The following is a 27,250-nucleotide window of genomic DNA, read 5'->3' on the forward strand; positions in this document are numbered from 1 at the left end:
GTTCCGGTCCTCTGCTCGCCCCTCTCTCCCCCAGAGCGCGACGCTCCCAGCCAAGGTGACCAAGACCCAGGGTGGCTCTCCTGGGACCGCCCGGCAGGGCGCAGGCGCACCTGGGCCCACACGATCGCGTGTCTGGTTTCGTCCGAAACCACCCGTCCTTGGGACAGGCTGGTGTGACAGCCCGTCCTTCCCCTGGCCGAACCCGGGGTCCCAGTTCTGCACATGCCAACAGGAAGCCGGAACAGAACGGGACCGGGAGGCGGTGTGCCCCTCGTCACGAGGTCAGCCAGTGTCTAACCAACGGCCCCGGCATCGGCTCCTTCTCTCCGCTGCAGGTCTCCGCCCACTTCCGAGCTGGCCTCCTTCCAGCTCACAGCCGGCCGGGGAGTCTCCCCACATGTGGGACCATGCATCTTCTCATCGATCCATCCTCCACAGACGCCCACTCGGGTCGCTCCCAGGGTCCCGGGCGCCACGTGCTGCCACGCTGAAGATTCCGGCATCTTCCTCGGGTGGGTCCCGGCAGGCGGACAGTTGGGGCAGTAAGGGAGGACACTTGTTTATATTGTTAACGGATCCGGCCAAGTGGCCCTAGCTGCCATCTTGAAAAACATTCTCAGATTAAAATACGTGTTTTAAAAAAAAAAAATTCTGAAACATGTTCTGCCTCCCAGATTTCCTCTCGAACGTCAACGCCCAACTGCAGCTCACGGCCGAGCTGTCTGTCTCAGGGTCGACCGCCCGACTGGGGGGTCTGTGTCTCCCGGGAACGGGGTGCCGTCCACGCGGTGTCTGTGCGGCTGCCCCTGCTGCCCGAAGGCCGCGGGCACTGGAGCCGGGAGGAGCACCGGGGCGGCCCCACGTCCACTGTGCCCGTCCTCAAGCTCCTCCTCCCTGCGCATTCCAAGCCACCGCGGTGACAGGTCAGGTTCAGGGACTGTAAACAGCCAGTCGCTCTCCCACCGGAAGGATCTGGAACAATGGGACAGCAGACCGACAGGGAGACCGGGGACCCCCAAGGAGAGAAAACTCAGAGGGCCCTTCCGATGGGTTAAAACTTGGCATGACTCCTGCACAGCCGCTGACGTGAGCCCGCGGTGAGCACGCTCGAAGCTGTATCATCAGCAAACCTCGCCAAGTGCCAGGTCTGCCCCTACAGACGCTGTCCCGGAGCTGGAAGACGGGGCACTGGACACAAGCCGGTGACGTGGCTCAGACTCCCCGGGATGGGCCAGCAAGCCAAAGTGAGGTCGTGGGGGGCCCTTCTCGGCTCCGGGCGCCGGGCTGGGGAGACGAAACACGGCCCGGCCCTTGTGCATGGGACGCTGGCCACAGGAAGAGCCGCAGGCCCGCGGGCCCGCACAGAGAGGCATTGGCCTGCGGCCCGTGGAGTCCTTCCGCTTCCCGGCGACACCCGGCGGGCCGCACAGTCGCCCGGACGTCCCTGTGCTGCGGCAACACCCGCCCCCCGTGTGCTCCCGTCTCCATGAGCCGCGGCCAGAGTTCTTTAATGTGCAGGCCGATGCACGGTCCCTCTGAGAGTCAGAGACTGATCGCGGCACAGGAAGGCTGCCACAGGGAAGGGCAGCCCCCACCACGGCCTTGGGGGACGGGGCCAAGGCACACTTTGAGGAAGACTCCGGTAAGGAATGGCGGATGTCACTCAAGACTAGGCTGCTGGGCCCTGGCCGGTTGGCTCAGCGGTAGAGCGTCGGCCTGGCGTGCAGGGGACTCGGGTTCGATTCCCGGCCAGGGCACATAGGAGAAGCGCCCATTTGCTTCTCCACCCCCACCCCTTCCTTCCTCTCTGTCTCTCTCTTCCCCTCCCGCAGCCAAGGCTCCATTGGAGCAAAGATGGCCCGGGCGCTGGGGATGGCTCCTTGGCCTTTGCCCCAGGCACTAGAGTGGCTCTGGTCGCGGCAGAGCGACACCCCGGAGGGGCAGAGCATCACCCCCTGGTGGGCAGAGCGTCGCCCCTGGTGGGCGTGCCGGGTGGATCCCAGTCGGGCACATGCGGGAGTCTGTCTGCCTGTCTCTCCCTGTTTCCAGCTTCAGGAAAAAAAAAAAAAAAAAAGACTAGGCTGCTGGGAGCCTGGCACACAAGCTAGGGCGCACTGCAAGGCAGAGACAACCAGGTGGAATGAACTGGAACGTGTGTGCGTGTGCACGCTTGTGTTGGCGTATTTTAGTCTGGGTGCATGTGTATATCTGTGTGTGCATGTATGTCTATCTGTGTATATGCATGTTTGTATATCTATGTACATGTGTGTGTGTGTATGTGTATACCTGGGTGTATATCTGCGTGCACACATGTACACATGTGCGTGCATGAATGTTTGTATATCTGTGTGCATGTGTGTATATGCATGTGTACACCGGGTGTATATCTGTGTGCACACGTGTATATGTGTATGTGCATGAATGTTTGTGTATCTGTGTGCATGTGTGTATATGCATGTGTATACCTGGGTGTATATCTCTGCATGCACATGTGTAAACATGTACATGCATGAATGTGTATCTGTGTGCATGTGTGTATATGCATGTGTACACCTGGGTATATATCTCTGCATGCACAGGTGTATACATGTGCGTGCATGAATGTTTGTATATCTGTGTGTGTATACACATGTGTACACCCGGGTGTATATCTCTGCGTGCACACGTGTATATGTGTGCATGCATGAATGTTTGTGTATCTGTGTGCATGTATGTATATGCATGTGTACACCCGGGTGTATATCTCTGCATGCACAGGTGTATACATGTGCGTGCATGAATGTTTGTATATCTGTGTGCATGTGTGTATATGCATGTGTACACCCGGGTGTATATCTCTGCATGCACAGGTGTATACATGTGCGTGCATGAATGTTTGTATATCTGTGTGCATGTGTGTATATGCATGTGTACACCCAGGTGTATATCTCTGTGTGCACACGTGTATATGTGTGCGTGCATGAATGTTTGTGTATCTGTGTGCATGGTATACGCATGTGTACACCTGGGTGTATATCTCTGCATGCACATGTGTATACATGAATGGACAGACGGATGGGTGGACAGACGGATGGATGGGTAAATGGGCACCTGGAGCAACCCTGAGGCCGAGAGAGGTCAGTCACCATCCGTGCACGCTGTGCAGCGCAGTGTCCTACCCTGCATCTGAGAGAGAGGATGCCGCCTATGGTGCCGCCTGGCCCTCTCTCCTCGATGTGCGGCTAGGTCCCACTCATGGGCCCACCCGCTGACAGCTCTGTGGAGGACCTGGCTGTCACCTCACCTCACACAGATACTTGGACTGAGTTTGGTTAGAGACTGCAGAATTCAAGTCACGAAGTTGGGGGCAGACCAGTGTCCCCCCTCCCAATTGCTCATCTGAAATTCTGATTGTGGAAGAGGGGAGCAGAGGGCCGGCGAGCCAGGGATGTGCAGGTGGCCAGCGTCCTGCAGGCCGGTGAGTCCCCGCCACATAAACCCACCTCCTTTGGGCCGGACCCCAAAGCCACCAGCCACAGAGAGACAAGGTGCTGGAGAATCCTGCATGAGGCCCATCTGAGCTGGACTCAGAGGTCACCCAGCCACAGAGAGCAAGAAGAATCTCCTCCCTGCCCCCTGCCAGCCCAGCACCATCATCTGTGGGTGTCCAGCCACGTCCCACCCCCACCCCCAGCACTGCTCCAAAGCCCTCGCGCTGGGCAGCCACATGCCCCCTCCCTGGGTGCCTCTCTGGGCAGTCTAGGGGGCAGACCCCGGCTACCCTTCCACCCACCAGACAGCCATCGTCCACCCCACACCTTACTCTGCTCTGGGCCGCGTCCAAGGCCCTGGGGATGAATCAATGTCCACCAGGACACCTGGGATCCTAGTCCCTCTCACCCACAGCTTAGCCAACCATTAGCCCCTCCTGCAAGTGCGCTCACACCCACAGGTGACTCATTAGACCGGCAGGAAAAACAAAGAAAGAAAAAGGAAAAAGCCATGGGGGACAGGGACCCGCAAGGCGGCAGTACCCCAACGTCCCACCAGGTGTCAGAGTGACAGGGCACCGCCCTGGGTCCCGCCCTGGTCCCTCTCCTGGGCAGCGATCCCCAGCAGGGTCCCTCTGATCAGGGCCCCCCTGGGAGGTGCCCGTCGGCTCCAGAGCAAGCCCCCCCCCCCGTGTCTGCTGCTCGGCTGCCAACAAGGAAGGGGACCGAGGAGGGACTCCAGGTCAGCGAAGTTCTTGGATGGAGAAAGGGTCCAGATACCCCGTCGTGTGGAGGCAGGGCTGCTCTGAGCTGACCACTGGCAGCCTCTGTGGGAACGCAGCCCCTACTTTTAGGGGTTAGGAATGGCGGTCACCTGCCCCCTAGCTCAGGGCAGGGCCACAGTTGACCTCCCTAAATATCTGAACGGACTGGACGCAGTGAAAGGGTGGTGTGGGGTGTCACGGGGCCAGGCTGCCGTCCGCACACGGGAGGCCAGCGCCCGCCCGCCCGCCACAGAGCAGGGAGAGAGACATCTGGGCGAGCCTGCAGAGCGCGGGGTCCCGGGGAGCCGAGGAAGGCCTTACCCTGTCTCCGGGGTCACCTACGGGGCCGGTGGGACCCATCGTTCCTGGAGGTCCCGGGAGACCCTGGAATTAAACACAGAATCAGAACAGAGTGCAGAGATGCAGCCGCACCCGGCTGGGCCCCGGGGATCCGGGGATGTCTGCAACAGGCAGCGAGCGAGCGTCCCCTCCCCCGTCCAGGTGTCCCTGGCCACCTCCCTCCCCCTCGTCCCCGAGCACCTCCCGCAGGTCACGGAATCAGCAGGTGACACTCACTGCGGGGCCTTCAGGGCCTGGCGGCCCCTCCAACAGCATACCCTGGAAGAGATGGAGACAGCGTCTGGGACCCCCGCCCTCCTGGGGCCCCCGCGTGGGCCCTGTCCCCCCGCAGACCCTCATGCTAAGGACAGCCCCCGGGTTGGGCCTCCAGACAGAGACAGCGTCTGAGACCCCCGCCCTCCTGGGGCCCCCGCGTGGGCCCTGTCCCCCCGCAGACCCTCATGCTAAGGACAGCCCCTGGGTCGGGCCTCCGGACAGAGACAGCGTCTGAGACCCCCGCCCTCCTGAGGCCCCCACGTGGGCCCTGTACCCCCGCAGACCCTCATGCTAAGGACAGCCCCTGGGTCGGGCCTCTGGACAGAGACAGCGTCTGAGACCCCCGCCCTCCTGGGGCCCCCACGTGGGCCCTGTCCCCCCGCAGACCCTCATGCTAAGGACAGCCCCCGGGTCGGGCCTCCGGACAGAGACAGCGTCTGAGACCCCCGCCCTCCTGAGGCCCCCGTCCCCCCGCAGACCCTCATGCTAAGGACAGCCCCCGGGTCGGGCCTCGGACCAGTGTCCACTGCACAGGCAGGGGTCTGCAGTCTGTAACGGGGGCTGTGGCAGGGGCCACGGGGGCCATCCTCTGAGCATTTCAGGAACAGCCACGAGCCCGGGACAGGGACCCACGTGCGTCCCTCAAAGGCAGCTCAGCAGAAGCCCCTTACGATGCCCTGGCAGAGCGGGGCACCCAGACCGCCCGGCCCCCCAGGAAGGGTCTCTCCTGTCCCCCTGAGGGGCAGACAGAGGCCAGTAGGCCCTGGGCCACGGTGGCCCGAAGGAGGAGCAGACCCCAGGCCCGGCCTGGAGGACAGTCAGGACCGACTCCGCTCAGACGGCCACACGGAGCCTCCAGCCCCTCCTCCCTCTGCTGGGCAAATGCTCCCCACCACTCGGCCGCTGTCCAGAGCGAGTGGCCACACTGCCAAGTCCCCTCACTGCCCTGGACACCTACCCCTCCTGCTCCAGCCGCTCACCCTGCAGGCTGAGGACTGCCCTGCCTCTGGTCCCACCAGACCTCACTCTTACCCCCAAATGGGGACATGGCCTCCTGTCCTGTCACCTGTCCCCATGGGGGGGGGGGTGAGCAGCAGAGGGGACAGTGGGCTTCAGCTCTCTCTCCACTGGACAGGGCTCCCTGGCCCGAGTGGCTCCCCTTCCAACCCCTTCCCAGGGCAGAACGCCTCTCTCCACCCCTGTCTGGTCAATGCCAGAGTCAGCGCCCACCCCATCCATGTCCTCTGTGTTTCATGCCCACTTCAGGGGGGTCTGAGATCAGGCACAGCCCTTGCAGGGAGGGGAAGGGTCCCCACCCCCTCAGAGAGCTGCAGGCTGGGGACTCAGCAGGGGGGGTGTCCGAGTGCCCGGGGCCAGGTAGGTTCTGTCTGCCCTGCTGGGCAGGCGTCAGTGCACTCGGGGACAGTTGTTGTGGCTGCAGGGACAGCGTGAGAGAGCTGGACGTGCTGGCCCTGGGCCCACCCGCTACCCCCTACGCCGCCCCCCACCCCCCCCAGACCACAGGAAGCACACTGCTTCTCTTCTAGGGGTGCTCAAGCTGTCGTGCCCTGCGCTTGTCTTCAAGAGTGAACGGTCCTCTTGCAAAACCCTGAATTACTTCCTGGAAGGAAGAGGTTGTGCCCAGCAGGGCTCAGGGATCAGCCAGCCCAGCCGGGCAGGGGGCTCCCAGTCAGGGGGCTGCAGAGGCCCCTCTGAGCCCTGGACCCTCCCCGCTGGGGCTCCCCCGTCGCTGTGAGGATGGACGCTGTGTTTACACAGATGAGCACTCGGAGAAATATTTGTACAGGCGGTGGACACAGGGAGCTCGTGCAGACAGCTGCGCGATCCAGCCTTCCGGACGGAGGGAGGCAGCCGGGAAAGCTCGGGGACGGAGCCGGGATTAAGAGGGAAAACACCGGCCGGGCAGGCCAGGGGCTGGTCTTCCCAGACGCCGCCCTCAGGGCACCCGGGCGCAACCTCGGGGATAAAAGGATAAAAGAGGCCGGCCCAGTGTGCCCGAGCTCCCCCAGGCAAAGCCATCGCAGGGGAGCGGCCCGGGGCCACCACCCGCCGACCCACGGACCAACCCCGTGTAGATGACAACAGAGAGGGGGCCCTGCTGGAGCGCGCACACATGTGCACACACGCGCACACACATGCACACACATGTACCGGGTTTCTTAAACCACAGTGGAGGCAGAGGAGGTGACGCGTGTGCCCCTGACGAACATTCATGGGGGGAGGAGGGGTATAAATCACTGAGTCTGGGGCTTCCTGGTCCCCGAGGCCCCGGGGGTGAGGCCGGGAGCCCTGATGCTGATTATCCTACATGCCCTGGGCTGCGTGGACTCCCGCCCTTTAAAGGCGCCTCTGAGGTGGCCGACCAATGACAGCAGACGGAGCAGAGTGGGAAGGAGCTGGGTGGGCCCTGAGACTGTCCGGGGAAAGGGGCTGGTTCCGAGAGCCCCCTCAGCAGTGAGCCCCGTCTCCCGGGGGAGGTCGCTGGGGCAGGTGGCGGGGAGGGGGGAGAGGTGGGGAAACAGCCACCCCAGGCTCCACGGGGCCGGCACGCCCGCACGGTCAGGGACGAGACCACGTCAGCCTCTCCCAGGACTCGGCCATCTGTTTATGGCAGCTAAGACTTTGAGGACATCTGGAGATGCTCCAGGTTGAGAAACTCCCACAGTTTACACGGTCCCTCCAGGGACAGGGGCCAAGTGCCCCGTGGATGCTCCGGACGGGCGGGGGATGGGGGCCGGGGGTTGGGCGGGAAAGAGAACGCCAGACGGAGTGGGGGAGGGAAGCCTTCCCTAACCGCGTCCAGATGGCCCGCGTCCCCCAGCGAGGACGCGACGGGCTTTCTGCAGATGTGTTTCCGTCCGTGCTGGACGGCCCTATCTTCTCAGACCACCCCCACCAGCAGAGCGGGGAGCCGACAACACCCCACCCCACCCGGGAGCTGAGACACAGGGCTCTCCTTACGGGGTCTGCCCGGTCAGGGGACAGAGATGCCAGCCTAGCCCCCCAGAGTGAGGGGACCCAACCCGGGCTCCATCGTCCCCTGGACACCTGCCTGGGCCCCCACTTCCTTCCCCTGTAAGAGACCCTGTCAGGAAAGCATTGGGAGACACCATGCACGCAGCCCAGGTCAGCAGCAAGTCCCCCTGGGGACCAAGCCCATCTAGAGAGACGTCACTGTTGGGCCCTGCACCCCAGGGGGACAAGCAGAGCTCGGACCACGGAGGGACGGCAGTGGGGTGGTTCCCGGCACCCCGTTCTTCTGGAACGACCCCCGAGGCTGGGCTGGGCCACACCCCTCCATCCCCCGTGGGCCGTCCACACTCGGCATCAGGAGGTCTCACGCGGCTGAGTGAGGGGTCACCCTGGCCGTGGTGGCCCCTGGACGCCGCTGCCCCTTGCCCCACCCTCCACTGCCAGAAACGTCCTGTCTTCCTTGGACCCCCAGAGAGCTCCAGAAAGAGGATGTCTCAGCCCGAGAAAAGGACATGTGTCCAGTGGCCACGGCCCAGTGGGAGCGGCGGTCCCTGTTCCGGGCCTGAGGGGGGAGCGCTGAGCTGCACAGACGGCCTTCGCGTCCTCAGAGGCTCGCCGGCCGGGGACAGGCCGAGGGGGACAGCCCTGCTGAGCCTCTGCTGCTGGGAGTCCCCCCCACGAGGGGACACGTCCGTCTCCCCGGGCCACGGGCTCCCGTCTCCCCGTCTCCCCGGGTGCCACAGGCCATCAGTCCAGGTTCTGAAAGAACCTTCCAGTCCCCAGGAGGACGGAGGCCACTGGGATTCTCCGTCCCAGGAGCCCACGGTCAGACGGGCCCTGGGGGCCCCGATGTCACACTCTGTGCTCAGCCTCCAGGACCGGGTCCTGGCAGCGGCAGGCACCGCCCAGCCCCAGCCTCGTGACCAGACTTGCTGCCGGACACGGCCTCCTCCCTTCAGCACTCAGAGGACGTGGCAGGGTGGGCCCCAGCCACCAGCCACCGGCCACTCCCTGCTCCTCCCGGCCCACCCGCCATGCCCGCCACAGGCAGCGCAGGGGACCCACCCACCCCTCTGATCTGGGGCGCCTTGCCACAGGGGTGGGGACAGTGGGAGGCGGGGCGGGAGCTCAGGGCCGTGGCCACAGCGTGCACCCTGGTGCCACCCGCCAGGCACAGCTCCCCGAAGCCGGAGGACAGCCCAGGGCAGCGCAGGGGCCCCGCCCACACCCCCCGCCCCACGAGGGGCACCAGGACCTCCTCCCCTCCCGTGGCCCCACACGGGGAGATGCTACGGGGTGTCCCTTTCGTCTAAACCACCCGTGATCCCGTCATCTGGCACGACCCAGTTTTACCCCACTGGGGTTTCAGGACACCGTGGATTCATCCAGTTCCCCCAACACGTTTCACAAGCAGATTCAGCAAACTCGCTCCACCGGGCGCACCACGGGCCCCAGGGACAGGGACTGTGGTGGACCGTCCCCGCTCCTGACCCCGGGATCTGTGGCAACTCGGGGCCCAGCCCAGGCTCCACCTCCTTCTCAGGACCCCTGACTGTCTTGGGATCAACTGACCCAGAGCGAAACGTCCAGGTCTCCAGTAGAGAGGACACGGGGTCCTGACAACTCGAGACCCACGCGGCCACCACCCCTGACATCTGTGCACTCATCCACCTGAGTCCTGGAAATAAGCTGCATTGTGGAGTCCCCAGGGTCACGGGACGCCCTGCAGTGGCCCAGGGCCTAGGGACGCAGGGGTGCCACGGGCTCGTTCACGTCCCCTGTGCTGTGACCCACCCACCCGTTTCCCAGAGAGGACAATAAGAAAACGTCCCTACCGGCTCGATGATGGCGGGCTCTCCCTTCTGACCTTTCTCACCCCGTGGTCCTTCGATCTGGCGGAGGAAACACAGACGGGGAGAGAGGATGAGAGCGGGGACAGCCCACCTGTGGTCACGTTGACAAAGCAGGTCCACTCGCAGCCGGCCGCCCCAGGCCAGCGAGAGCCCGGCGGGCGAGGCTGCCGCCCCGGGGGGCCTTCAGGGCCTCCACCTGGGGCCCCCCCCGCCCCGGAAGGAGCCCCACCACCCCCGTGCCTCACAGCCCCTCACCCCTTCGAAGATGGTGTCCTGGTTGGCGGGCATGCCAGGCCCGACCTCGGACGGGGAGACGGTGGGGTCGTAGTAAGGGTCGTAGTAGTTCTCGTCCAGGTTCTTGATGGTTTCCTCGGTGAACTCCCCCTCCAGGTCATCCTTCCCTTCCCCGGGAGGCAGGGCCGGCTGAGGGCGAGAGGGGCCGCAGGGTCACCCAGGGGACAGAGGACGCCAGGCCCCTGGACAGATGGACAGATGCGTCCCTCCCTGCTGAGCTCCAGGGCCCTCAACCTCAGGACTCCAGGGACGGTGACCTCCCGGGAGCCTGGGGTCTAGCCTGTCGGGTGGGCTCCTGGGGTCCCTGGTGGTCTCGCCACACATCTCCTCAGTCTCCGCACGGGACACTGTCCCCCAACGTGCCCCCACCTCCAGCCCTGCCGACACCCCAGGACTCTCTAGGGCTGTGCCTGGGGGGAGCTGGAGCTGTGGGGGCTCCCCCAGGGGCCTCAGGGTCTGGGGAAAACAGGCCCCTACTCCCAGGCCCGCCGGCAGAGGGGTTTGGACCCTGTCTCTCTGTGGCCGTGGAGAATTCAGCTACTTCTAAGCTTTTGCTGTGCGCCAGGCACGGTGCCGAATTCCTCCCGAATCTGACAACCTGGTAGCCGCCCCGGGGTTGGTGCCGTGCTATAAGCGAGAACACCAGGGTCCCGAGAGGGGGCCGTCGCTCTCCAGGGTCCCTGGCAGAGACCGCGGGCCAGGTCCAGCGGCTGGGAAAGCCCCCACGCCGTGCCCAAAAGTACCCGCCGCCCGTCTGGCCCCCAGGTCCCGGCTGGAGCACCTGTCCAGCCTGACCCCTCCCCCGGCCACAGACAGGGGACCCGGTCTGCAAGCTCGTGTCCTCACCCATCCCCACCTGAACCTGGACACCTGTGGGCGGGGCTGACTCCACCCACTTGGCAGGTAATCAAGTAAAGACACCGAGACCCACCGAGCGGGTCGGTGATTCCACGCCTGCCTGGCATCCCGGGGACTCCCCAGGGGAGAGGCAGAGGATGGAGAAGGACAGCCCAGGGGCCCTGACCCTTCTGTCGTCCCCCCCCACGCCCGACCGAGCCCACCCAGAAGGAAAGCAGTTACGTTGGAGGCGTTGGAAGTGCCGGCGGTGCTGGTGGGAACCGCGGCCCCTGCGCCGAGGTCCGGGAGCTGGTCGGGGTCCTCGACGCCCTCGACGTAGCTGAGGTCCTCGTAAGGGGGCGGCGTGTAGTAGTCCTCGCTGGGCACGTAGTCGTAGTCCCCGATGCCAGGGTCTTCCTCCTTCCCGGCCCCGTTGCTGGTGTCGGGGGCCACGGGGGCCACCGTGGGGGGCGGGGTCAGCTCCTGGGAGCCGGACAGAGAGAGGCGGGGCTGGGGACACGGCGGCACCAGGGGCCCAGGTCCTGGGTTTGCTTCCTCTGCTGCAAAGCACGGTCCTCTCAGCCAAGCAAGAGCCCCGTGGACGCGGGGTGCAGGGGACCACCTGGGTCCCCTTGGGGAGGAGGCAGCCCGGCCCGGCCCGGCCCAGCCGGCTGCTATGAATGGAACCCGACTTACCAGGTATAAGATGCACCCTTTTTTCAAAAAATTTGGGGTCTAAAAACTGGGTGCGTCTCATATAGCGGTTGTGGCATTTCAGATGCCACCGATGGAACTGAGGACGAGGCCATCTATGAGGACAGTGATTCGTCATCAGACACAGACGAGGACAAGCTCACGGATGGGAGTTTTGACAGCGAAGTTGTATGAATTTTATGATGAGCTCCGTAACAATTACATAATACTTTTTTTTTTTTTTCAAGTTTCGGGCCCCCATAATTAGGGTGTGTATTATACATGGGGAAACACAGGATGCACTCGAGAAGCGTGAACTGTATCTCAAAAACTTTTTTTAGGCCCTGGCCGGTTGGCTCAGCGGTAGAGCGTCGGCCTAGCGTGCGGGGGACCCGGGTTCGATTCCCGGCCAGGGCACACAGGAGAAGCGCCCATTTGCTTCTCCACCCCTCCGCCGTGCTTTCCTCCCTGTCTCTCTCTTCCCCTCCCGCAGCCAAGGCTCCATTGGAGCAAAGTTGGCCCGGGCGCTGGGGATGGCTCTGTGGCCTCTGTCTCAGGCGCTAGAATGGCTCTAATTGCGGCAGAGCGACGCCCCGGAGGGGCAGAGCATCGCCCCCTGGTGGGCAGAGCGTAGCCCCTGGTGGGCGTGCCGGGTGGATCCCAGTCGGGCGCATGCGGGAGTCTGTCTGACTGTCTCTCCCTGTTTCCAGCTTCAGAAAAATGAAAAATAAAAAATAAAAAAATAAAAAATAAATAAAATGAATAAATAAATAAATAAAAAATTTTAAAAAAAACAAAAACTTTTTTTAAAACAAGGAGCGTTCCAGACAGAGCAGGACGAGCCTGGTCTCCTCGCCGCCCTCCGGGAAGAGCCTGTGCCTCTTCCTGCTGACTCCACCCACCCCGCGTCACATGTCACCATGGACAGCCTACGAGGACCAATCACACGTCTCTGGATTCCCTGCCGAGCCTCCGCCACCGCCCAGGTGGCCCGCAGTCACGCTCTCCACAGCCCCCCCCCCCCAGTCACGGTCTCCACAGCGCCCCCCCCGCAGTCACGCTCTCCACAGCGCCCCCCCCGCAGTCACGCTCTCCACAGCGCCCCCCCCGCAGTCACGCTCTCCACAGCCCCCCCCCCCGCAGTCACGCTCTCCACAGCCCCCCCCGCAGTCACGCTCTCCACAGCGCCCCCCCCCGCAGTCACGCTCTCCACAGCGCCCCCCCCCGCAGTCACGCTCTCCACAGCGCCCCCCCCCCGCAGTCACGCTCTCCACAGCGCCCCCCCCCGCAGTCACGCTCTCCACAGCGCCCCCCCCCGCAGTCACGCTCTCCACAGCGCCCCCCCCCGCAGTCACGCTCTCCACAGCGCCCCCCCCCAGTCACGCTCTCCACAGCGCCCCCCCCCGCAGTCACGCTCTCCACAGCGCCCCCCCCCGCAGTCACGCTCTCCACCGCGCCCCCCCCGCAGTCACGCTCTCCACAGCGCCCCCCCCCCGCAGTCACGCTCTCCACAGCGCCCCCCCCCACAGTCACGCTCTCCACAGCGCCCCCCCCGCAGTCACGCTCTCCACAGCGCCCCCCCCGCAGTCACGCTCTCCACAGCGCCCCCCCCCCCAGTCACGCTCTCCACAGCGCCCCCCCCCGCAGTCACGCTCTCCACAGCGCCCCTCCCGCAGTCACGCTCTCCACAGCGCGCCCCCCCCCCCCGCAGTCACGCTCTCCACAGCGCCCCTCCCGCAGTCACGCTCTCCACAGCGCCCCCCCCCCACAGTCACGCTCTCCACAGCGCCCCCCCCACCACAGCCTCCAGGGACCAGCCGCCCGCGCCGCCCAGACCTCGGCCACCTCCGTGGTCTCTTTGGCGGCTTCCACAGGCTTCTTGGTCGGGGCGGGCTCCTTGCTGGGGTCGTCCGTGTCCTCGTAGTAGGGGTACTCGTAGTAATAGGTCTCGCCCTCCCCCTCTCCTTCCGGGTACTGGAAGTAAACCAGGCAGGTGAGGAAGGCGGGCACCTGACCGCTCTCTCCTGCACACGCTAGACTCTGCGGGAGGCGTGGACACCAGCTAGCCAGGTCCAGCTCCGGGCACCAGCCCCTCCCACAACTTGGGACACTGAGCCAGCCCCACGGGAGTCCGGTGGCGGGGGGGGGGGGGGAGAGGAAACAGGAGTCCCGGGTCCCCTTGGAGGAAAGTTAACTGCTAAGAGGTCCAGACATTCTGACTCTTTAGAACCCGAGGGCCGGACAACCAGCCAAACTACGGGCTCTGCGGGCAACGCCTCTGTCACCCGAGAAGGACTTCACAGTGACAAGAGGAGGCTCTTGTCCTCAGGACACCTGCACATCAGGAACTAGGGGCGCCGGCCAGGAGCTGGGCTGAGATTACCATCTGGGCCTCGGGTGGGTACGGCGTGCCTGGGCGGGGCACCCACAGCCCCGCGAGCCCCGCGAGCCCAACTCTCCTTGTCTCTGGCCAGTCACCGAAGAAGGGTGGCCAGGAGGTAACTTAAGAACAAACACTGGGCCCTGGCCGGTTGGCTCAGTGGTAGAGCGTCGGCCTGGCGTGCAGAAGTCCCGGGTTCGATTCCCGGCCAGGGCACACAGGAGAAGCGCCCATCTGATTCTCCACCCCTCCCCCTCTCCTTCCTCTCTGTCTCTCTCTTCCCCTCCCGCAGCCAAGGCTCCACTGGAGCAAAGATGGCCCGGGCGCTGGGGATGGCTCCTTGGCCTCTGCCCTAGGCACTAGAATGGCTCTGGTCGCAACAGAGCAACGCCCCGGAGGAGCAGAGCATCTCCCCCTGGTGGGCAGAGCTTTGACCCCTGGTGGGCGTGCCGGGTGGATCCCGGTCGGGCGCATGCGGGAGTCTGACTGTCTCTCCCCGTTTCCAGTTTCAGAAAAATACAGGGGAAAAAAAAAAAAAAAAAAAGAACAAACACTGAATGCTGCTTAAAAGACAAGGGAGTGAGATCCGAGGGGGGTGCGGAGAAGGGGGGATCCCCATAGGAAGTGAGGGGGGAGCTGCAAAAAGTAATTAAACTGGGCGCTCCTGGTGTGAGAGCAGGAGGTGAGGAGGGCGGACCCTGACCACAGCAGGTCACGGCACGGGGGGACAAGGCTCAGGACACGTTCCTGAAACACGAGGCTGTTCCCAGTCGCTGCTGCGCTGGGGTCAGAAGTCCATCGCGCTGCAGTGGACGGCCCTCAGCTCCCGCCGACCTGCCCAGAACCAGACAGCACCCCAGAGATCCCGCCCGCGGGGGCCCCTGTGGTGTCTGCTCACAGACACCCTGTCCAGGTCCTAAGCCAGCAGGTACGAGAGATACCTCGCCATTGTCACCTAGAAACTTGTTAGAAGCTTACAGGACAGGGCTCTTGACGGACACCCGCCGTGACTCGGCCCATATCCTCGCCCGGAGATCCCAGGGCTTCTCGGTCCCTCCGCCCTGACCCACCTAGCCTGATCCCGCTGCCCCCACCAGGACCCCGGCCGGAGCTGACTCACGTATTCATCGGGGTTGGGGTCCTGGGACTGGGGGGTGTCGGGGACGGCAGAGTCGCAGTCGGGGCTGTAGTGCTCGCAGTAATCGTAAGCCGCCCGGTGGTCTGAGACGAACAGCAGCTGCTGGATGTCACCCTGGAAAAGAACAACAGCCCTTGAACGAGTGGCACACGGGGACCCACGTGGGGACCCAGGACGCCAGCCTGGTATCTGAGAGAAGCCTGTCCTTAGCCAGCCTTCTGCTCCCGAGCTGCTGCCCGCCTCCAAAACCCACTCAGGCCAGGCTGTTCTGCCCACCCAGCCATCTGCAACCCACCTAACAACCCACCCACCCAGCCATCAACCATGCACCATCCACCATCCACCATCCATCATCCATCCATTTATCCACCATCTATCCATCACCCATCCATCCATCCATCCATCAATATATCCATCCACAATCCATCCATTCACCGTCCACCATCCATCCATCATCCATCCATCCATCCATCCATCCATCAATATATCCATCCACAATCCATCCATTCACCGTCCACCATCCATCCATCCATCATCCATCCACCATCTATCCATCCATTCATCTACCATCCATCCATCCATCATCTATCTATCCATCCACAATCCATCCATCCACCCAGTAGCAATTACTGAGCATCTACTAAACGCTAGCTGCTGCTCACACAGTCCTTGCCCAGAGCCACACCTCCTGGTGGTACCCACACTCCTTCACACCTTAGACTTCCACTGTGCCCCATGGACAAGGTCAGATGCAGACCCTGCCTGTGCATTCAACAGGCTTCACTGATGCCCCCTCAAATCCCACGGCTCCCTTCCTGCCAGGGGCCTGGGGCAGCTCCTCCCCGGCGCCCGGCTCTGCCGTGGGCCAGCAAAAGGCCCGTTTCCTTCCTGACAGGCAGAGCCAGGAGTACCGCTGACCCGGACAAGTGATGCCCATCCTGCACACATCAGAAACACAGACCCCAGCAAGAAGCAGCATCCTGCTCCCTGCCTTCCACTTGGTAAAGGCGTGTGAGCCCTTCTTGGTGCCAGACCCTGGCCTGTGCCGGAAGGCAGAGAGCAAGACACAGGAAGGGGCCAGATGTGGCCTGCCACCCAAAGTCACAAAGTGTGGGCCCCTGGAAGGCCTCCCGGGGTGTGTGAAGCAACGTGCCAGCGATGTGCACAGCTCCGGGGAGGGGATCCGTCACCCTCCCCAGCTTCCCAGAGACTCTGTAGGAAAACCGGCCCAGAGATGGGGTGAAGTGGGGGGGTCACTCATATGGCAGATCCCAGAATTGGCCCATTAACACCAGATCCCCGAGGCATGGTCCCAAATATGTGCCCCCACCCAACTCGGGTTCAAAACCCCCAGTGATGAGCCAGGAGCTCAGGGCTCTGCAGGCTGACCCGTCTCCACGCCAGCGGCTATCCAGGCTATGGTTCCTCCTTCCAAGGTCAGCCCACGTGTGGCTCTGCCTCTGGCCACGCACAGATGAGCCCTCCTTCGGCCAGTGGCACCTGTTCACTGACCAGAGCCGCCGCGGCCCTCTGCCATCCTGCCTCTGGTCTCCCCCGTCCCTGGGACAGAGGGTCGCAGACGAGCTGCCCGTGGCCACCCGGCCGGGGCCCCCACCACAACCAGCTCCCTCTGCCATCCTGCCTCTGGTCTCCCCCGTCCCTGGGACAGAGGGGTCGCAGACGAGCTGCCTGTGGCCACCCGGCCGGGGCCCCCACCACAACCACCTCCCTCTGCCATCCTGCCTCTGGTCTCCCCCGTCCCTGGGACAGAGGGTCGCAGACGAGCTGCCTGTGGCCACCCGGCCGGGGCCCCCACCACAACCACCCCCCTCTGCCCCCAGCAGCTGACCCAGACCCCACCACTGTCCACCTCCCGTGACTGTCAGAGCTGCCCGCTGCCCCTCTCTCTCTCCCTCTCCGCTTCCCCTCCCCGCTCTCCCCACTCCGGACGCCAGAGGCTCCTGGCTCACGGTTCACACTCTCTGGCAGAGAACATACACACGACAGGGACCGTGAATCAAAACCACGCGTTTTCATTAAGCAACACGACTTTCTAGTTCAAATTTCATCCAACTCAAATAAGATATTTTCTCCTCTCGACCGGCAGCCTGACATCTAGAATCACGTTCTGCCAAGGCAGTTCCAGGAAGGAAGAGGAGGCCCGGGGACCATGGGGGACGGCCCTGACTGACCGCTGACACTCGGTGTGCTCCTCGGTCAGGCCACTCGCTGGTGAAGGGCCTGGACGTCCGGGCAGCCCCGCATCCCAGGGCACCAGCCTGGCAACCCGGCGACGGGTGAGGCGGGGTCCAGGGCGTGGACGCCCAGGACGGGCGGGGCCGGGTCCAGGGCGCGGACACCCAGGACGGGCAAGGCCGGGTCCAGGGCGTGGACACCCAGGACGGGTAAGGCCGGGTCCAGGGCGCGGACGCCCAGGACGGGCGAGGAGGCTGGGTCCAGGGCGTGGACACCCAGGATGGGCGGGGCCGGGTCCAGGGCGTGGACACCCAGGACGGGCGAGGAGGCTGGGTCCAGGGCGTGGACACCCAGGACGGGCGAGGAGGCTGGGTCCAGGGCGGGTCCGGGTCCAGGGCGTGGACGCCCAGGATGTGCTTCCCTCGGACTCACCCCAGGCCCCAGGCTTGTGCTGACCAGCCCTCGGCCACCTGGTCCCCGCCTTCCCTGCCACTCCCTCCCCAGACTGTACCAGACTGAACGGGTGGCCCGTCGAGGACCGGCCACTGCAATCCTGTGAGCCCAAAGCTTCTTCGTGTCTGGTGCCCACAGTCTTCCGAAAACGCTGGTACCGACCGGTTTAAGATCATTTTCCCCGCCAGATCTTGGGAGTGAGTTTTGACACCGAAAAACATGCCTGTCTGTTTTGTTGTGAACGCACCTCTCAGAGGGCAGGATCCGGCCACTTGTCCCAGCCCCCTGTGGAAAAGGGGAAACTGAGGCACGGGCATTGGGGACCCAGAACGCTCTGGTCAGGACCGACGAGGGTCCCTTACAGTCTTCACCTAAGCTCCCTCCTTACGTTTTAAGCCACAGGCAGCCCCCTGGAAAAGTGTCCCCCTTCCATCCCCAGGAAGACCTGAGGAACTCCTTCTGGAACATCAAATCAGAGCCAGAGAATTCCTGCCTGAAGAGAGGGACCCGTGCGAGACGGACTGTCCATCCCAGCCCTCCGCCAGCCCGGTGGCCCCGGACAGGACGCAGTCTGTGAGAGTCACTGTCTCCCTGTACAGCTAAAGGGAACCCCGGCCTCCCCTGTCCCCCCAAACCCCCGTGGGGACCTGGCAGAGAAGACGGCCCGCCCCGAGCGACGCTGTCCACCCAGGACTAACTGCACCAGTCCTCGCACTCGGGGCGTGGTCCTCAGGTTGGGGACACCGAAGGCCATGCCACCTCTGCAGACGCAGCCTCAGGAGCCTTCGGGGCCCAGCTCTGCCACCAACGCCGGCCATCGCCCCAGGTACGGCAGACCCCGCCCCCCGCCTCGTGCTGCCCCTCAAGTATAAAGTGAGCCACCGCAACCTCACAATGGCTTCGAGAGCGTGTCCACGATGCCTCCCGTGATGTGACCCCAAGCTCTCAACTGCAGACCCTGAGGCTTGTCCAGTGAGCCCCCTCTTCTGGTGGGAGACACTGGGGACCTCAAAACCAAGTCCAGGGGGGCACAGTCGGCAGCCCTGGGGGTGCGACGCAGGCCGCACCGGACCCCACCTCCTCTGACCCCCGGGCCAAGCCTGCTGCCACTCAGTTCAGCTCTCACGCCAACCCCGGGCCCAGTGGCCCACACCGCTTGCCCGTGGTAATCCGAATCACCTGCCTGGAGAAGCAGGTGCCCACTGAGCATCTTCCTCGCCCTGACAGTGACCAGCTTTCTCCTTTTCCACGCCTGTTCCTGCCCCCGCCGGGTCAGAAGGCTCTGCTGAGCCCCTAGGCCCCCGGTCGGCAAACTGCGGCTCGCGAGCCACATGCGGCTCTTTGGCTCCTTGAGTGCGGCTCTTCCACAAACTACCACGTGCGGGTGCTACCTCGATAAGGAATGTATCTACCTATATAGCAGGGGTCCCCAAACTACGGCCCGTGGGCCACATGCGGCCCCCTGAGGCCATTTATCCGGCCCCCGCTGCACTTCCGGAAGGGGCACCTCTTTCATTGGTGGTCAATGAAAGGAGCACATTGACCATCTCATTAGCCAAAAGCAGGCCCATAGTTCCCATTGAAATACTGGTCAGTTTCTTGATTTAAATTTACTTGTTTTTTATTTTAAATATTGTATTTGTTCCCGTTTTGTTTTTTTTACTTTAAAATAAGATATGTGCAGTGTGCATAGGAATTTGTTCATAGTTTTTTTTATAGTCCGGCCCTCCAACGGTCTGAGGGACAGTGAACTTGCCCCCTGTGTAAAAAGCTTGGGGACCCCTGCTATATAGTTTAAGTTTAAAAAATGTGGCTCTCATAAGAAATCTCAATCGTTGTCCTGTTGATATTTGGCTCCGTTGACTGAGTTTGCCGACCACTGCCCCTAGGCCCTTCTGCCACCGTGCCCGGTACCAGGACGGCCACTCTGCTGCCCAGCCCCCAGGCCCAGGACAGCCGTAGGCGGTCCGTCCTCCTGCCGCCGACCCTGGGCGGCCCGAGAGGCCCCCGGCTGCTGAAACTCAGCAGGACGCCCGTTGTCCTTGGTCCTCCCTGAGCCGGGAGAAATTTTGCTGAGGAAATCAGTTCTGTCTTTTCCGGTAATGAGATTTTACCCAGCTCGCACTTCTGCTACGAGCGGAGGAAATTACTGAGCTGCTGTCGGAGAGCTTTGCGACCTTGGGGACTGGGGGGGGGGGGGGGGGGGACAGAGGACAGAACACATCCAGCTGGACCAAATTAGGAGGGCTGTCCTGCCGGCGCCTCCCAGCCCGGCGTGTCGGCGCTGTCCCCTCTTCTGTGACATTTAAATCTGCGTTCCTCTTCTCAACAAAACCCGAGTCCCCGGGGGAAGCCAGCCCCACGCCGCGGCCGCCCGGCCCTGCAGGCCTCCCCACCCCACCCCCCGCGCTCGGCTTTTCCTGTGACTTTATAGCCTAATTTTAGCTGGAGTCCTTCCCACTTGCACAGGGAAAATCACACAGATAATTTGAGAAGACAGAGGCTTCCTCTTGGAGGTGGCAGGAGAGGTGGTCGGCAAGCGTGCCGTCCACGGAGCAAAATCAGGAGAGCCCCATGCTCTTGCCGCCAGCGAGCTATGGCCACGGGCCTGCACGGTCCGGTCAGCGTGCCCAGCGGGCGGCTCAGCTCCCAGGCGGCAGGCAGAGGCGAGCGTGGGGGCTCTGGAAGCAAGCACACCTGGGTTTCCATGCCAACCACGTGGCACTCGGGAGCATTCCCAGAGGAGCACTGGGCCAGGCTTTCCCGGTCTGTCTCCTAAGGGGACCACGCAGGGCGGGGCGGCTGGGAGGGTGAGCCCCGCCCGCCTCTGCCAGCCGGAGCTGGAGCAGGACCGCGTGTCCCCGGGAATCAGCACACGCGTGTGCGGCCCCCGGGGCCGCAGGCACAGACCGCATCCTCCGCCCGGGAAGGCGTCCTCCCGGGGAGCCTGGCGGCCGTGACAGACGTGACTGGAACGCAGGGGCCGGGGTGGGCGGGGCCGGGGAGGGCGGAGCCGGGGAGGGCGGGGCCGGGGAGGGTGGAGCCGGGGAGGGCGGGGCCGGGGCCCAGCGAGAGCGAGGGCGGGGGCGGGGGCGGGCCCTTCCCTGAGCCGCCAGTTCCTGACGTTCTGGGAGACAGCTTCACACGTAGCAGGCCACCCGATTCCCCTGGTCAGGCTCCGGTGGCCCGAACTCATCACATCTAAAATCTGGCTGTGATGTTTTCCACCCATGAGTCACACGATGGAAGAGCAGAGGCTCCACAGGGGAGGGCGAGGTCATTTTTTCCATGATTTTTGGAGAGCCCGCGGAGTCTGAGAGTGAGCTGGACACCACTGGCGTGAGTGTTGAAAAAATACCTCCACGTGGTCAGAAACTACTTCCTGCCACCCCCCGTGACTCGCTCACTACACGGCTGTGTGGGCCCCCATGCAATTCTCACCTGCTCCACCAGCCGGTCGCTGCCCCGGGGAGTCTGGGGCCCCGCTACTCACACCTGCGCTGGTGCAGGCTACAAAATGCCACACCTGAGTTTCCACGGGGGGCCAGGGCACAGGGCCAGGGCCGTGCATGGCCAAGTCCCAGTCTCACTGGACCCTGCAGCTGGCTGCAGTGATAAAGGGTCAGCTTAGCAAAACGAGAGAGGACACGCCGTCCTCAGACCAAGCACAGGGCAGCAGAGCCAGTGCCTCAAAAGCCCCCCAGACTTGACTTTACAAAGAGCATGGGTCTCAGTCCCTTCCCTGTCCACTGTGCATCCCTGGACATGTAGATGACCAGCCCAGCCACAGACACAGAGGCCCACACTTGTTGCCTGAGCAGCACAAGAGTGAAGCTATCCCACCCTTCTCCCCTCCAGACTTTCAGAGCAGTAGGCCCATGGGGACTGGGTTGACCATGAAACATAGGGAAACACACCACCACAAACAACAACCATCACCACCACCATCACCTCCAACATCACCATCATCATCACCATCATCACCACTACCACCACCATCATCACCACCATCATCACCACCATCACCATCATCACCACCATCACCACCATCACCACCATCACCACCACCACCATCACCAACATCACCACCATCACCACCATCACCACTATCACCATCATCACCATCATCACCATCATCACCACCATCATCACCATCACCACCATCATCAGCACCATCACCAGCACCACCATCACCACCATCACCACCATCACCACCAGCCCCCAATCCCTGGCAGAGGCTCACAGCTTCTCCCACATGCAGGCAGTCGGCTCTCACTGCTCCTTCACTCACTGAACCAGCACCTGTAGCACGTCTGCGATAAGCCTTACGAACTCAACAACGAGTGAATCTGTGCTCCTGACCTCAGCTGTCAATTTCTGTGTGCTTCCTCCAGAGGCAGCCAAGTGCCCGAGTGACCCGTGCCTAGGGAGGTCTAGGAAGGCGTCCTGGACAGGGTGGCCTCAGCAGGGCCCTGGTGGGGAGGTGGAGGCTCCACGTTCAGACCCATGAACGTTCCATCCATTGTGCTCACGCTGCTACCGCTTCACCCTGTCCCCCTGGACAAGACTCTCCAGCCTCGGGCACCAACGCCCTCTCCACCCTGTCTTCCCCGTCCAAAGCTCAGACTCCAGGTCTGTCACTCAGCTTTGGACGGGCCCAGTCCAGACCCTCGGCCATCTGCTCTCTGTCCTGAACACGCCACTGCACTACAACATGACATCCACGGCCGCGAGTGGGCTGGACACCCACAGGCCACTGCACTACAACATGACATCCACGGCCTCGAGTGGGCTGGACACCCACAGGCCACTGCACTACAACATGACATCCAAGGCCTCGAGTGGGCTGGACACCCACAGGCCACTGCACTACAACATGACATCCACGGCCGCGAGTGGGCTGGACACCCACAGGCCCTGTGTCCTTTCCGTGACGTCCACGGCCGCGAGTGGGCTGGATACCCGCAGGCCACTGCACTACAACATGACATCCACGCCGCGAGTGGGCTGGACACCCACAGGCCACTGCGTCCTTTCTGTGACGTCCACGGCCACGAGTGGGCTGGACACCCACAGGCCACTGCGTCCTTTCTGTGACATCCACGGCCGCGAGTGGGCTGGACACCCACAGGCCACTGCGTCCTTTCTGTGACATCCACGGCCGCGAGTGGGCTGGACACCCACAGGCCACTGCGTCCTTTCTGTGACGTCCACAGCTGCGAGTGGGCTGGACACCCACAGGCCACTGCGTCCTTTCTGTGACATCCACGGCCGCGAGTGGGCTGGACACCCACAGGCCACTGCGTCCTTTCTGTGACATCCACGGCCGCGAGTGGGCTGGACACCCACAGGCCACTGCGTCCTTTCTGTGACATCCACGGCCGCGAGTGGGCTGGACACCCGCAGGCCACTGCGTCCTTTCTGTGACATCCACGGCCGCGAGTGGGCTGGACACCCGCAGGCCACTGCGTCCTTTCCGTGACATCCACGGCCACGAGTGGGCTGGACACCCGCAGGCCACTGCGTCCTTTCCGTGACATCCACGGCCACGAGTGGGCTGGACACCCGCAGGCCCCTGCGTCCTTTCCGTGGGAAATGCTTCACCTCATCTCATCTGGCTCTTGCACGATTGACTGTTTTGAGCCACAGGCAGAAACTCACATTCACCCTGATCGAATTCCATGTCCTTAGCTCTAGACTAGAACGTGCCCCCAGTCCAAAAGACCATTCCAAGTCTTCATCCTGTCAACCAAGAGAGTGACGTGGCATCTCCTGTGCCAGGCAGACCTGACTCGGGGTCTTTCTGAAACCCACAGCCACCAGAGGGGTTCGCACAGCACGTCCCCGACCCCATGGTGGGCGTGGCCTCGGGTTCTCTGAGCCCACCACGGCCGGCGCCTGGGCTTGGTGGGACGCAGCGTCTGCACACGCCCGGCATTCCCAGGGCCGGGAGCTTCCCCGCAAATCCAGGACAGCGTGGGCAGAAACCTGAATCTACGACGGATTTTTCCATGTTCTCAGACCGAGACTCAGAGCAAGACCAGCGAGGCTGCCAGGCAACGCGCCCCATGACTCAGCCGGGCCACCCTCCAGCCCCCGGTCACGTGTGCAGGGCGGGGGCGCACGCCAGTGTGGGAGGCTTTCTCCCAAGTTCACCCAAGGGCTTCTGGGGCCGTCTGCACCCAGGCCCGGGACACGGAAGGCCAGCAGCTGGCCCTGTCCCTGTGTGCCCAGTCCCCTCGGAGGGGCCTCATCACACCGCACAGTCACAACGGCAGCCCGTGAGCCAGCTCAGGGCACCTGAGACCGGATCCCAGCTCCCCCACCCCCGGCGGAGCACGTGGACCCCTCCGGTATCCCCGTCTACGAGGCAGAGGTAACAGTAATCATTATCATTATAACTCGAACAGCAGCCAACGTCCCTCCCAGGTGTGGTCAGGAGAGCGTGAGAACTCACGGCAACCTGGGTGTCCCCGGCCAGAGGCCCCAGGACGACGGCCAAGCACGGACCCTTGCCGAGGGCTTTGTCGGACATCCTCTCCCGTGGTCCTCACCACAAAGCTTAGCAGCCCCATTTTCTGGACGAGGAAACAGAGGCCCAGGCTTGCCCAAGCCCAGGACCCCGCTGCAGCCCCCCACCGCCCCCTCGATGGCTGGCCATGCACAAGAAGCTCCCCCGTGTGGTGGGACCTCCTGACCCTCCAGCTGCCCGCACTGCTGCCCCCAGGCTCCGGTGGGGGGGTTCCCCTCGACCGCTGCCCCCCCACACTGGGGTCAGCGTCCAGAAGCTACGGGCTATCCCAGGGAAGCCGTCCTCCCTCCGTCCCTCCTCACGTGACCCGCCGTCCCTGCGTCTGCACCCGCACTCTGGAGCCCCCAGCGGCATTCCGGGTCACCACACAGAGCCATTCCCTTTCCCCTCCGGGGGCCCCGGCACCAACCCTCCCCAGGGACCCACGGACCGAGAAGTCCACTGTACGAGGTGTGACGTCATTCCACGGGGCTGGGCTCGCAGCATCCGCCAGCCTGTCTGGGCCAGAGCCCGGGCCCTGTGGCTCCAGTTTCCAAAGGGGACAGAGCTGAAGTCCTCCCGGGCCAGGCCACACGAGGTGCGGGCCTGCTTGACTCTGGAGGGTGCTTCTGGGCCCCTCTGCGCCAGGCCCCCTGGGGAGACAGCCTACCAGAGCTGCTGGGCTCAACACCAATCACGGGCACCCAGCATGACCCACGCCAGCAGAGGGGCACAACCGCGCCACAACGCCAACCCCTGGAAACCCCTGGAAACCCCTGACCACCTGAGGCACGAGTCCAGACAAAGGCCTCTTGGCACAAACATGAACACGAGACCATGCCGTGTCCCTGTGTCACCCGGCTCCCACCTGCCTCTGCTGCGCAGCCACACCCTCCCCGATGCCCAGCTGGTCACTGGCCTGAAGCCTACAGGCTGCCCGCCACCTGCACCAGGCAGGACTCCAGGCCCACGCTCACCCGCAGCCCCGCCTTCCCCGGACCAGGACCGGGAACAAAAACACACCTCAAACTCTCCGCGCATCGTGCCTGCTGGCCGGTCAGCTGCTCGTCCGAGCCAGGAGTCGCACATAAGGCTGCCTGACCACCCCCACCAGCCCGGGGTTGGGAGGGAGGAGAAGGGGGTGGCGGGGGGCTCACCCTCCTGCCTCCGTGGTGACCCAGCTCGCAGCCCAGAAAAGCCTCCAAGTGAAACCGGACAAATATGTCCAGAGACCTGCTTTTAATTCACCGCACATTTTCCATGGGAATTCCTAGGGCCCCCTTGGTGCCGGCCAGAGAGTGAGTGGCTCGGAGAAGAACCCCCAAAAGACTGACCCAGGCCCCCCCCAGGACCTGGGAATGCAGCCTTATTTGGAAAAGGGGGTATCTGCAGGTGTCATTCGCACAGGGGTCTTAGGATGAGACCCCCTGGATCAGGGTGGGCCCACACGTCCGTAAGTGTCCTGAGGAGACACTGAGCAGAGACACAGGGTCAGAGGAGGGGCCGTGTGGAGACGGAGCAGAGACTGGGGTGATGCAGCCACCGCAGCGGGTACCAGGGGCCCCCAGGGGCTGGGGGAGGCAGGACTTCTGGCCTCCAGATGGGGAGAGAATTAATTTCTATCTTTTGAAGTCGTCATCAAATTGTAGGCATTTGTCACACAGCCCCAAGAAGCTGGCCTCCTCTGACCTGGACTCACTCGTGCCCCCCCCCACCCTAAAGTGTCCAGCTGAGGACCCCCTGGTGGCCTGATGTGGCAGCATCAACTGGAAAATAAACCCATGGATGCAGAGGGCACCTTGTCCACAGACACCGTCACAAGTGTGGGGGGGGGACCAGAGACACTGAGCAGAACCCACAGAGCCAGCCCCCCAACACCCAGTGGACCCTCCAGCCACTGAGCAGGACCCACAGAGCCAGCCCCCCCAAACACCCAGCAGATCCTCCGGCCACTGAGCAGAACCCACAGAGCCCCCCCAACACCCAGTGGACCCTCCAGCCACTGAGCAGAACCCACAGAGCCAGCCCCCCCACCCAGCGGACCCTCCGGCCACTGAGCAGGACCCACAGAGCCAGCCCCCCCACCCAGCGGACCCTCCGGCCACTGAGCAGGACCCACAGAGCCAGCCGCCCCCACCCAGCGGACCCTCCGGCCACTGAGCAGGACCCACAGAGCCAGCCCCCCAACACCCAGTGGACCCTCCAGCCACTGAGCAGGACCCACAGAGCCAGCCCCCCCACCCAGCGGACCCTCCGGCCACTGAGCAGGACCCACAGAGCCAGCCCCCCAACACCCAGTGGACCCTCCGGCCACTGAGCAGGACCCACAGAGCCAGCCCCCCAACACCCAGCAGACCCTCCAGCCACTGAGCAGGACCCACAGAGCCAGCCCCCCCACCCAGTGGACCCTCCGGCCACTGAGCAGGACCCACAGAGCCAGCCCCCCCAACACCCAGTGGACCCTCCACCCACTGAGCAGGACCCACAGAGCCCCCCCAACACCCAGCGGACCCTCCGGCCACTGAGCAGGACCCACAGAGCCAGCCCCCCACCCAGCAGACCCTCCAGCCACTGAGCAGGACCCACAGAGCCAGCCCCCCCAACACCCAGCAGACCCTCCGGCCACTGAGCAGGACCCACAGAGCCAGCCCCCCCAACACCCAGCAGACCCTCCGGCCACTGAGCAGAACCCACAGAGCCAGCCCCCCAACACCCAGTGGACCCTCCGGCCACCGTCTCCACGTGGCATCTGCCTCGTGTCTGGACATGCCACTGACTGGACGCAGAACCGGCCACCAGCCCCTCGGGCCCCTCCCGCCACCTTCCAGGGGAGGGAAAGGGCACCAGAGCTCGTCTGCGGTTCCCCTGACAGAGGCGTGCGGGTCGGCAGACACCGCCTGCGAATGGACTGGCGGACACGGATGCACGCGGCCCCAGTGGAGTCCGGCAGAGCACGCTCCGTCCCGCCCACAGGAGCATCTCCTCCAGCTGGTGAGTACCCCGAACGTCACGGTCACGGTACCCGGGAGGCGTGTACTCGCACCCAGGACTG

At 63.7% G+C, this 27,250-nt stretch overlaps 1 protein-coding gene across 3 annotated transcripts in view; it reads right to left on the reverse strand.

Moving 5' to 3' along the window:
- Positions 1-27,250, reverse strand: part of COL5A1 (collagen type V alpha 1 chain) — a 171,986-nt gene that overhangs the window by 96,447 nt on the left and 48,289 nt on the right. For 2 of the 3 annotated variants that reach the window (XM_066366729.1, XM_066366728.1), the window contains exons 5-11: positions 15,021-15,152; positions 13,357-13,494; positions 11,071-11,310; positions 9,952-10,119; positions 9,679-9,735; positions 4,811-4,852; positions 4,556-4,618 (exon numbers count right to left, since the gene is read on the reverse strand). In XM_066366729.1, the coding sequence (XP_066222826.1) occupies positions 4,556-4,618; positions 4,811-4,852; positions 9,679-9,735; positions 9,952-10,119; positions 11,071-11,310; positions 13,357-13,494; positions 15,021-15,152 (840 nt within the window). The remainder of the gene's footprint in view (positions 1-4,555; positions 4,619-4,810; positions 4,853-9,678; positions 9,736-9,951; positions 10,120-11,070; positions 11,311-13,356; positions 13,495-15,020; positions 15,153-27,250) is intronic. The other variant, XM_066366730.1, reaches the window with a different exon arrangement.

The sequence above is a fragment of the Saccopteryx leptura genome, chromosome 2, assembly GCF_036850995.1.
Source record: "Saccopteryx leptura isolate mSacLep1 chromosome 2, mSacLep1_pri_phased_curated, whole genome shotgun sequence".
NCBI classification, from domain to species: domain Eukaryota; kingdom Metazoa; phylum Chordata; class Mammalia; order Chiroptera; family Emballonuridae; genus Saccopteryx; species Saccopteryx leptura.